Here is a 12,196-nt window from a genome sequence, read left to right on the forward strand (position 1 = left end):
TTTACAGTGTTAACTGTAAACAGTGTTCCTTTACTTCTGATTACTCATTGCTCGTTTATAGAGATCATTTGGTTTTTGCGTATTAATCATGTAACCTTTGTCATCTTACTAGTTCCAGTACTTTTTTGTGGATTTTGAGGTTTTCCTATGCAGGAATTTGTTGGGCGTCTCCCCTGCCTTGCCCTGTTGTATTTATATGCCAGGCCCGCAGTCACCCTGTTGAACGGGAGTCGTGAGGGCAGACATCCGCACGTTCTTCCTGATCTCAGAGGGGAGGCACTGTCTTTCCCCATTAAGTAGGATGTTAGCTATAGATTTTGTAAAAGACACATTTGTATCAGGTTGAGGAACTCTCCTGAGAGTTTTCTCATGAAGGAGTGTTGGATTAAAAGGTAACAGTGTTTTGGAAGTTTGTCTTTCAAAGAGTTGGTACATTTCAATTTATCACGTTTACTGGAACAGAGTCAGGTTTCATCCTGCATTAGACTTTTCATGTCCATAGGGCTGTACCAGTGCCTCTCATTTCTGATACTGGTAACATGTCTTGTCTTTCCTGCTTGGCCTATACAGAGACACGGCTAGCAAATTTTATCTTCTGAAAACAAACAGAAAAAACCCTTAACTGTCAATGGCCTTAATTTTCTCTGCTTTAAGGTGTTTTTCATCAACCACTAGTATTTTTCTAGTTGCTTAGGTCATAATTTGAGACCTTTCTTCTTTTCTAATAGGTACTTAGTGCTATAAACGATGTGCTTTAAACTTCAGTGTTACACACAAGGAACAAATAGGTCTTTTCCCACTGTTACAATTTCTACCTTCTAATTGGTATATCTGGACCATTTACATTTAATTGCTGTTTGTTTGCTTTTTTCCTACACATTTTTCCCTTTTTCAGCCTTCTTTTGAAATAAGTACTTTTTTTCCCCATTTAACTCTTCAATCTACTTGGAATTTGTGGTTACCAGATTAGAGAAAGTATTAATCATTTCATCCAACTCCAGTTGCTTTTTGGGACTATTAGTAAACCTGTCAATAGTTGGAAGAAATTTTATTTTTTAATATTTCATCTTCCTATTCAGCAACATTAGTTATATATCTTCATTTATTCCAGTCTTTTAAAATCTAATTCAAGTTAAACAATTTTTCTGCAAAGATAAATTTATTATAAGGCATGTGATACTTTGCTGCTATTTCAGGAAATGTTTTCCCATGAGAGGGAGAGAAACATCAATGTGTGGTTGCTTCTTGTGCACCCCCCACTGGGGACCTGGCCCACAACCCAGGCCTGTGCCCTGACTGGGAATCGAACCGGGGACCCTTTGGTTCACAGGTTCACACTTAATCCACTTACCAACACCAGCCAGGGCCCATTATATTTTCTAACAGATTTTTTGCTTTGTTTTCCCAACTTCTATTTTAAAAGATTTCAAGCTTACAGAGAAGTTGGACAAATAGTATACTGATTGCCCATTTACAGTCATCAACATTTATGTCATTTGTTTTCTCTACAATTTTTACTTGAACTATCTGAGAGTAAGCTACTGACATTGAAACAGTTCCCTCTGAATACTTCAAGTACATTCTCCTGCATGACCCAGTGCCATCATCAATACCCAAGAAGTTTACCAGAAATTTTAGAATTACTAACGCTGAAGTCCATGTTACATTTTCCCGCTTGTCCCCAATATGTCCTTTATAGTTGAGGTTTTCTATGTAGCACCCATTGCATTTGGCTGTCATGTATCTGTACAGTTGCCTTCACTCTGTAACAGCACCCTTCCACCGTCTACCCCTTCTTCATTATTAACATCTTTTAAGAATACAAGCCTGCCCTGGCCAGAGCTCTATAAACTGGAGCATCCTCACACACACATCAAAAGGTCACGGGTTCGATTCCCAGTCAGGGGACATACCTGGTTTGGCTTCATTAGGACTTAAATGGTCACTTCAAAAAAAAAGATTTTATTTATCTATTTTTAGAGAGAAGGGAAGGGAGGAGAAAAGGACAGAGAGAAACATGATCTGTGGCCCCCTGCACATGGCCCCAACTGCGGACCTGGCCCACAACCCAGGCACATGCCCTGATTGAGAATCGTGCCAGCAACCTTTCAGTTCACAGGCCAGTGCTCAATCCACTAAGCCACACCAGCCAGGGCCTAACATCACTCCTGCTTCTGGAATCTTAAACACTCTGGAGTTAGTAAGAGCCAAGATGTAGGTCAGGCTTACCTTTGCAGGACTATTGCTGAAGTAGTAGAAAATCTTTTCTCGAGGAGAAAGCGTTGTTTCACTTTTATGCGGGGAAATGTAGACAGGGTGATTGTGAGACAACTGAATCCGGCGAGGGGAGCCTGTTCTTATGAACGGGTAGGGAGAGAGCGGAGGAGCATCTGCCTGAAAGAAAAAAATTCAGTATTTCTTAGACGCTAAACAGAAGTTCTAGCCAGGTATTTTTTGAAATGGCTATTTTTACTGTAAGAGGAAAGAGATATAATTAATCCTTGGCTTGATGGGTGGTAAACAGTGAGAGCAACAAGTAAACCTGAAAAAAACCATACGAACAGCAAACATGGAAGTGGGTCACGCCCTCAGTACGGTGTTTCTAGTAGGGTGTGTCACTTGGAGTGCAGTGTGTCATTAATCCTCAGTCCCCCTGTAAGCTAGGGACCGCTCTCATTCCCATTTTACGCGGGAGAAACAAAAGGCTCCGAGCAAGTGAACTTGCACGGGGGGCACCACCGCTGCTGCGTTTGGGACACCCGGAACCCAGGCCTTCTCCCTCGTGCTGTCCCCTACTCGTAGGGAGCCCGATGCCGTCGTCCTGTTCAGTGCTACACAATAGCTACGGGGTCAGTCAAATGACTTGTTGCACTTAACAAGGGAACTATTTGTAAAAGTACTTTACAGACGGAGCGGCTCAAAGGGGAGTGTCCCTCATCCCTCTCAAGTGAAGAGGAAAACGAAACGCGCCGCATCCAACTTACTAGGTTTGCCTGAGAGTACTTTATGGCAAACGACTTGATCTGCTTTATGTAGATGTAGTTGTAGAACTGGATGAGGTCGCCCCTCTCCTCCTCCTCCACGTCGCTGTTGGCGCCTGTGAGGCGCGTGGGTGTCGGCGGCGCACTGCTGGGCTGCGGGACGGGCAGGGTGCTGCTGGACCGCATGACGGGGCTGGAGTCTCTGCTGGCTGCAGCACGGGGAACAGACGGTGTGAGACGGAGAGGCTGCTGGTGCAGCCTGTTTCCAAAAAGAAACCTCAGTTGGGCACAGGCCAACAGCTACTTGCTCTGCTTGGGCAATGGCAGCAAATGGGCACTTGATTCTACGTATGAGGGAGCAAAGCACAGGTGCGACACGAAGCACTGACGTCACCCCCAGGCCACGAATGGAGGCGGGGCGCACTGGGTAGTGTCCACTCCTGAGTCACAGCGAGTTTTCTAGGACCTGGGCCCTGTGCTGAGTGGTGCAGAGAAACACTAGGGACGGTATTTCCACAGCGTGGTGTCAGTTCACATGCCAGACTCTGACACGCGAGTTCCTGCCCGAGACCTCCTCTAATTCCCCTGGAGAAAGATGTTCTGCACGGTTTGCCTCACCGCTACGGGAGGACAGACGGACAACTTCGCCACTAAATTTAGAATTCTGTTTATTATTCCAGCAAATTCTTTGCCATAAGATAATTTCCTTTGTCATTTCACTTAGTAATCCTCAGTTTTCCAGGCCTCAAAGGTCAGAGAACCCTGACCGGACCGTGCCCGCCCCCGCAGCAGTCCCGCTCACCCCCGTCTTTTGCTTCTGTCGGGGAGTCCTGGTGGCTCCTGCTGTCGCTGCCGCCGGAGTCCCTTCTCTTCTTTTTCCCCTTTATCAGCACACTTCTGTAGATCTTAGAGAGACGTGACACGGAGACAGAATGAGTCTTTAGTGAGCACATCCTAAGCTCTATGACCTTGGCATGTTACTTCCCACAACAACCCCATGTGTAACAGTCCTCCTCCGGGGAGGTTAATAATTGCAGCCACGGTCGTGTATCAAACAACAGATTCCCGGTTTATCCCTGGGGCTGTCTGGCTCAAAATTCCAAGTACTGCCTGCAGTACAGCAAAGCAGTAACGGTGCCCGGGCGTAAAGTGAAGTCCTTCTAAGCCAAATAGAGACCTTACATACCCACCCTCTTTGACAGTATTAAAGGTAAATGAGTTTCAAAATTTGACTGAATAGGCTATGTTTCCTAAACCAGACAGAAAGGTGACAAAGACACCAAACAACTTCCTAATTTAATAAGATACAAGCCACTTCACATCATTACCTTTTGGAGAAAAGAGGACTTCCACCAAAGACTTCCTTTAAAGTCAAATCTTACTTATTTAGCCTGGAGAAAAGGCTGCAGATCAACTCTGGCTAATTTTTTGGATAAGCTTTATTTTCAGCCCTGAGAGGAAACGCACTTACTTGGCTCCGAGCCTGTGGCTGAGTCCTGTAACAACGCATGATATTCTGGAAGGACTTGTCGTCTTTCGTGACCTGGAAAAGAGAGGAGGAGTATTTTGAGGGGAACTTTCAGGAGAATATTGTGTGGAACACTATAAACTTGCTCCACAGTGAAATTGGTGAAAATTATATTTAAAAACCAGTCACTTAAAGTTTCTGGAAATGGCCCTGGGGGCACACGACAAATGAGACATTCTACCGCACCTGAACGTGCGGCCACAGCAGAGGTGGTCAGTGGCGTCTGAGCCACGACCTGGGACGAAACAGACACTGACACAAAGATTCCACTGGAGGAACCGAACAGTGTTCCGCTTACTAGGGACCCAGTGAAGTAACAGACACCTTCTCCTCAGAAATTAGGGAGGCCACGAAGCAGTGGGGCGCGTTCCAAGAGCTCAAAGACAGACCGAGGACTCCGTCTGCAGCAAAGATATACTACCGAAAGTTCTTCAAAATAAAAACAAGTAACTCCGGACAGTAATTCAAATACGAAAAAGCAGCACTGGTGGAGATTATCATCCGACTCTGAAGGCAGTATGGGACGGCTCCTTTCTCCTCACAGCCGCACAAAATGGGATGCACAGACCGCGTCCATGGACCTGTAACCTGGAAATGCGGATTGCAGGCCGAACGCAGCCCAAAGAAAGAGCAGGACTGGGGCGGGGGACAACTGCACACGACAGCTCGGAGCCACAGCAACCAATAATGAGGGTCTGAAATGATAGGGAAGGTCAAATAACGAAGCTTTAACTAAAGACTGATACCGTTACACCATACTCCCTCTCTCAGTTCCCTTAGAAGTCAAATCATATGCAGTGACAGTGCATTGTTGAACTGAGGACATTTCCGGACACTAAGTGTATTATACTACTACCACCAAAAGGACGAAGAGGAAACAGCTATTAAAGGTAACACTTGAACATCTCACCGGAATTAGGTTAGTATAAAACTGAAGCTGAAGATGTGTGTGTATGTAGGGGTTTGGGGAAGTGGGGGATGGTCAAAAGGTACAAGGTTCAGTTGCAGGTAAACGCTAGGGACTGGAGAGCGAACGTGGAGCGTGTTGTGCTGTGTGTGCTGCCATCAACAGCAGTACGCAATCCTACAGGCTGAAAGCTGCCGAGAGAAGAGTGATTACCAAAGAGGGCCATTTCATAATGATAAAATGTCAGAGAGAGAAGACAAATTAGTCCCAAGGAAACAGACAAGTCCCTAGAAAGACACAACCAAAAGTGATTCCAGAAGAAGTAGACAATGTGAACAGGCATGACAAGTGAAAGCCGTCATCAATAAACTGCCCACAAAGAGAAATGGAGGCTCCAGTGCCTTCACCGCTGAACCCCACCAGACACTGAAAGCAATTCAGTCCTTCACTAACTCTTTCAAATACAGAAGGAACCCTTCCTGATGTATTACGATCCTATGACCAAGGACGCTTTACACCAGGAACACAAGCAGGGTTGGTTTCGTACATGAAAATCCATTGGCAAAACTCTCAAACCAGGATGAAGCTTTACACCCTCGCATGTGTGTTCCCAGACATCACACCCAAAGTGCAAGCAGCAAAAAAACAAGTCTTCGTCAAAACTAAAATGTTTTATGCTTCAAATAATGCTATCGAGTGAAAAGATAACACAGAATGAGAGAAAATATTTGCAGATCACATCTCATAAGGCAGTTGCATCCAGAAGATATAAGANTGAAAATCCACTGGCAAAACTCTCAAACCAGGATGAAGCTTTACACCCTCGCATGTGTGTTCCCAGACATCACACCCAAAGTGCAAGCAGCAAAAAAACAAGTCTTCGTCAAAACCAAAATGTTTTATGCTTCAAATAATGCTATCGAGTGAAAAGATAACACAGAATGAGAGAAAATATTTGCAGATCACATCTCATAAGGCAGTTGCATCCAGAAGATATAAGAACTCCAAAATTTGACAACAAAAAGCAAACAGTCCAATTCAAAAATGGGCAAAGGATTTAAACAAAATTATATTTCTCCAAAGACATACAAATGAGCAGCAAGCAACCGAAAAAATACTCCTCATATCATTAGTCATCAGAGAAATGCAAACACCACAGTGAAATAAATAGTGCTTCACACCCACTGGGATGGCCAGACTCAAATTCAGATGATGGCCAACAAATACAGTAAAAGACCCTTGGGACCATTACTCATTAGGGAAAGAGAAACCAAACCACAGTAAAGTACCAGTCGATACCCACTGGAATGGCTAAAATAAAAAAAATATGGTGCCCTGGCTAGTGTGGCTCAGTGGATGGGGTACTGGCCTTCGAACCAAAGGGTCACAGGTTCAACTCCCAGTCGGGGCATGTGCCTGGGTTGCAGGCCAGGTCCCCAGTAGGGGGCTTGTGAAAGACAACCACACACTGATGCTTCTCTCCCTTTCTCCAAAAATAAACTCTTTAAAAAGAAAATGGAAAACGAGTTGGCCAATGTGTAGACAAACTGGAAGTCTCATGTACTGCTGTTGCAAACAAAATGGCAGCCCTCAAAGAATTAAAGACAGATAACGTGTGACCAGCAACGCCATTTCTGGGCGTCTGCACAAAGAACCGACACCAAAACTCGAAAAGACTGGAGGGCTTTTAGCCCCATGTTCACAGTAGCATTAGTCACAACAGCCAAAAAGTGAAACATCCCAAGTGTCCATCAATGGGTAAACAAAATGAAGTACATCCATACAGTGAAATAGTGTTCGGCCTTGTAGTATCTCTCATAGTACAATACGTAGTATTGTAGAAGACTCTAGAAGACATGCTACTAACAAACTAGCCCAAAGGACCAGTATTGCACAATCCCACGTCCACGAGGCGCCTAGGCCCCTCTGACCACTACACAGACAACGCACGAGGGTGGTCACCAGGCGCCGAGGACAGTGAGTGGAGGGAAACCACGTCATCCGTGAGTAGTTTCACTTGTCAGGGATGGAAATGTGTGAATCTAGAGAGAGGTGGTGGGTGTTCAACACTGAACGCACAAAACACCAAGGAATTGTCCATTTGAAAACGGCTGTTACCTGTGTTCCACCTCAGGTCTTTAATAAAAAACAGTCTGCTGATGAAGTGCCGAGGAGAACGCAGAGCAGTCGGGACCCCCACTCACAGTTGGCAAGAACGTAAAACGGCGCGGTGACTCCTGACCACAGCCTGGCAGTTCCTTAGTGGTTAACACAGGGCCACCACGTGACCTGGCAACCCAGCCCTGGACCCACACTTCAGTGGAAACATCTGTGCAAAAACTTGTGCACAAATGTTGACAAGTAGCCAAAAAGTGGAAATGGTTCATTAACTGAAAAGTGGATAAAAATACCATGCAGTCATACAATGGGCAATGATGTTTTACTGACTGCGGTGACAGGTGTACAAACTGTGAATGCCCTCAAGTCTACTGAGTTACTTTGAATGAGCAAGTTATATGGGCTGTGGCTTGTACCTCAGTAAGGCTGTTAAAAATGCTCTGAGAGCCCTGGTTGGTGTAGCTCAGTGGATTGAGCGTGGGCTGTGAACCAAAGGGTCGCTGGTTCAACTCCCAGTTGGGGCATATGCCTGGGTTGTGGGCCAGGTCCCCAGTGAGGGCCATATGAGAGGCAACCATACACTGATGTTTCTCTCCCTCTCTCTCTCCCTTCCCCTCTAAAAATAAACAAAATAAAACCTTTAAAAAATGCTTTGAGAGTGAGGAAGTGGCATCTTTTTTCTTTATATCCCCGAGCACTCACTTTGGCCATCACGTAAATGGCGCACATCAACAGCTGGTCCAGGTGCCTGTCCATCATAAGTTCGGGACACTGCACTATGGAGAATTCAAAGCAGGTCCAGATCTTCTTCCTCAGTGTGTCTGAAATGTCCAGCTTAACACAGAGATCCCGCAGGCGGACCCCCGCTAAGTGGTAAACCTAGTGAGAAACAGAAACGTTTCCAATGGGTTTATCTGGCATGTTTCCCGAGCTCATGACCTGGTGAAGGCACACGGACAACTACCTTTCTCAGGAACAGCGATAACGAGCTGGTCTTCCGGGGTCTCACGCTGCTGCTGCTGGGAGGTGGCCCCTGTTTCTGCTGCTGTCCACCGGAGGGAATCTGCTGAACGGCCACCTGACCTGAGACTTGCAGGGTTGCTCCTGTCACCTGCTGAGAGCTCAGGTTTCCAGCCAGGGCTTGAGCACTGAGGGGCTGGATAGACCCGGTCACGGCTTGTGCCTGTCCCCCCACGTTGACTTGGACAGGGAAGAACGTGATCCCTCCGTTTTCATTGGCAATACCTGGAGTTTGTTACGAAGAAAAAGGTGCTGGGAAACGCTGACGGTGCAAGTTTCTCCAGGAGGGGGTTTCCAATTACTGGCCCCCCCCAAAACCCTTCCTGTCTACACCCTTGTTTCATCACTCCAGCCAAATCTCGGGTAACTTTCTAATAATGCCACCAAAAAACTCAGGAACCAACCATGCCTTACCTTGGACAGGAATGGTCACAGTTTGTCCATTGTTGGCTGTGACAGTGGCTGTTGCCATGGTGACCAAAGTCTGCCCGGGAACTGGTGTGACAGGAACGGCCTCCCCAGGCACATTCGGCACAGGGACAGCACTGACGAGGGGCTGCGGGGGCGCACGGGCCGGCACCCCTCTGTCGGAGGGGCTGCCGTTGTCCACAAACAGCCGCCTCCTGGTGGAGCTGAGCGTGGGCGGGCTGTACCGCCCACAGCCTGCACCTGCCGGGGAAACGCGACGCGCCCAGCTCAGGGAGGCGGAGCTGGCCTCCCCCAAGCTGCTGTTAGTGTTCATTAACCAGTGCGTGAGCTACTTCATCATTTAAAAGCGAACAGAATTACAGGAGTCACATCATGGCCACGCTCAAGTAATAAAAATGCAAGTGAACGCTATTAGGAGCGAAATGTAAAGCGAGACTTTGTCTGTCTCACAGTGCTCCCTCCTTCACTCCGCCCTCTGCTAGTTCGAACCTGGCTTTACCCTCCGCTACTCCAGGGTCTTGACGAGTGAGGGGCAATCTGAAGTATTCTGTTTTCCCCAGATATTTTTGACCCTATTCAATTTCTACCCAACACTCATGTAAAATGTGATTGTACACCATAAACCCACTCGCTACTTGGTAAGGCCACTTGATGGATTTCATATTCCTATGGTACCATCTGGGAGAATTTATTTCTCCACTTTTATAAATCTTTGTCCACATATAGAAGATTACTAAAACTCGCCCCGGCTGGTGTGGCTCACTGGACTGAGTGCCAGCCTGCAGACTGGAAGGTTGCCAGTTCAAATCCTAGTCAGGGCATGTGCCTGGGTTGCAGGCCAAGTCCCCAGTTGGGGACACGTGAAAGGCAAGCAGCTAATGTATCTCTTGCCCCACTGATGTTTCTCTCCCTCTCTCCTTCCCTTACCTTCTAAGAATAAGCAAAATGAAAAAAAAAAGGAAATTACTAAAACTCAATAATGTCATTCAGAAAGAATGGCCATAACATGTTTTGGATTGAATTAAGCTTTGTTTAATTTTTTAAGCTTTGTTTTGTTTTTTTAAACACCTTTTTTGAGATAGAATTCTCATACATTTCACCCATTCAATGGTTTTGAATGTAATAATTCAATGCTTTTGGTATATATATTTTAAATTGTGGTAAAATAAGTAAAAATATATAGACATACACTTTAAAAATAGGAAACAGTAATATAGAGTATGCTTCTTAAAAAGACTCTTGTCATATCATGCACTTCCCTGTGTTCTTAAAGAGCCTCCAAAAGCAATGCATGGCCCTGTAATAGATGAAGTATCTTCTCTCTGGGCCCTAGGAACTCCGCTTGCAGACTGAGATGCAATTTATATCCCTGAGGATATACTAGGTTCCCACACATACGCCTCACTGTTTTAAACAGAACTTACTTCTCCCAAGTGCTCCCGTGTCAGCCCGAACCTCACTCATCCTTCTGGGATTCGAAGGGGTGCCGGCCACACAAGGGGTCCCGTGTTCATCTGCTCTTTCCAGGTTATGAGGGGGCATGACCTGTCAAGAATTGTTCACACAGAACGCCAGGATTCAAAAACGCATTCTAATAAACAGTACAATAATAATACAAGGTCAAAAAACTATCTTGGCTCCTCAGTTCATCCATCTAGCACCTGGCTTTTCCACTTTCATACTAAAGTTAAAATAAATTCTGGAACGCTTAAAACTTTCAAAACCTAGTTAAGTAGACAATAAATGTAAATCAGCGTTCCTGACGGACTTGGAGAAGTCGAGAAGCAAGCATTCTGAGATACATGAACTTAAGGGATCAAGACAGAACCCCAAATTCCCACTGTCACTGGACACTTGGGGTGGTCACCAGTCCTGTCAGACCCAGGGGTGACCGGACCACGTCAAACTGGGCACTGCCCCCCGGCCCTACACAAGGAAGACTGACTGTCCCGGTGAAAGAGGGTCACGAAGAGATGAGATATGGATGGACTTTCGCTGGAGAGAGATGTTGAGACATTTTCACAAACCTCTTCGCACGTAGGAACTCTGCTGTCATTGTCCCGAATCCTGTCCCAGAGAGGAGACCCCGATTTCCACGCCAAATGGTCCAAGATCTGCTCTTCGATCCGGTTGAGGTGTCTGACCACGTCTCTGCAGAGGCCTTCCTCCGCTCTGATGAACACTTCTATCACCTGAGATGAAGGAACGCGCCCGGCTTAATCAGTATTTTTTTTAATAAAAATCGTTGAAGTATAAAAAATGGGTAAATTTAATTTTTTATACATTTATAAGTACAACAAAGACAATTTATAAAAAATTACAACTTTAAAGAATAGTACTATTTTGAAATAGCTGTTCTTCCTTTCACAGTCTTTATAAATATTTAAACTACATGAATGACATATAAAATCATTTTATAGTGCTGTACTTTTTAAAAATTTTTTATATACATTATTTAGTTTTTTTTTCTTTTAAAAATTTTATTTATTTATTTACTTATCTTTAGAGGGAAAGGAGAGAGGAAGAGAAACATCAATGTATGGTTGCCTTTCATGGGTCCCCTGCTGGGAGCTGGCCTGCAGGGAACTGGCCTGCAACCCAGGCATGTGCCCTGACTGGGAATCGAACCGTGATCCTCTGGTTTGCAGGCCTGTGCTCAATCCACTGAGCTACACCGGCCAGGGCTATAGTGCTGTATTTTAAAAAAAATTTAATGAAAGAATATATCTTATCTACTTAGATTGAAAACATTACTCTTTAAATTTCATATTTAAAAACTGTAGCCCTGACCAGTGTGTCTCAGTTGGTTGGGCGTTGTCCCGCAAAGCAAAAGGCCACCAACTTGACTCCCAGTTCGGACACAGGCCTGGGTTGCGGGTTTGGTCCCAGTCGGGGTGCCTAGGACAGGCAACCAACCGATTGAGGTCTCTCTCTCACTTTGATGACTCTCTCCCCCTTTCTCCCTCCCTTCCCCTCTCTCTAAAATATATATAAATAGCCCTAGCTGGTGTAGCTCGGTGGATTGAGCACAGGCCTGCGAACCAGAGGATCGAGGTTCAATTCCCAGTCAGGGCACATGCCTGGGTTGCAGGCCAGTTCCCAGCAGGGGACACATGAGAGGCAACCATACATTGATACTTCTCTCCCTCTCTCCTTCCCTTCCCCTATAAAAATAGATAAAATCTATTTTTAAAAAAAATTTAAAATATATAT

General features: G+C 45.5%; 1 protein-coding gene across 3 annotated transcripts in view; it reads right to left on the bottom strand.

Annotated features, from left to right (window-relative positions):
* The window catches only part of RBL2 (RB transcriptional corepressor like 2), a 57,509-nt gene that overhangs the window by 22,741 nt on the left and 22,572 nt on the right, over positions 1-12,196 (bottom strand). For 2 of the 3 annotated variants that reach the window (XM_037066309.1, XM_037066311.1), the window contains exons 13-21: positions 11,011-11,175; positions 10,408-10,528; positions 8,969-9,223; positions 8,499-8,779; positions 8,237-8,413; positions 4,453-4,524; positions 3,784-3,886; positions 2,985-3,190; positions 2,230-2,394 (exon numbers count right to left, since the gene is read on the bottom strand). In XM_037066309.1, the coding sequence (XP_036922204.1) occupies positions 2,230-2,394; positions 2,985-3,190; positions 3,784-3,886; positions 4,453-4,524; positions 8,237-8,413; positions 8,499-8,779; positions 8,969-9,223; positions 10,408-10,528; positions 11,011-11,175 (1,545 nt within the window). The remainder of the gene's footprint in view (positions 1-2,229; positions 2,395-2,984; positions 3,191-3,783; positions 3,887-4,452; positions 4,525-8,236; positions 8,414-8,498; positions 8,780-8,968; positions 9,224-10,407; positions 10,529-11,010; positions 11,176-12,196) is intronic. The other variant, XM_037066310.1, reaches the window with a different exon arrangement.

This window comes from Sturnira hondurensis, unplaced genomic scaffold (assembly GCF_014824575.4).
Source record: "Sturnira hondurensis isolate 20B ecotype Veracruz unplaced genomic scaffold, ASM1482457v3 Scaffold0016617, whole genome shotgun sequence".
NCBI lineage: Eukaryota > Metazoa > Chordata > Mammalia > Chiroptera > Phyllostomidae > Sturnira > Sturnira hondurensis.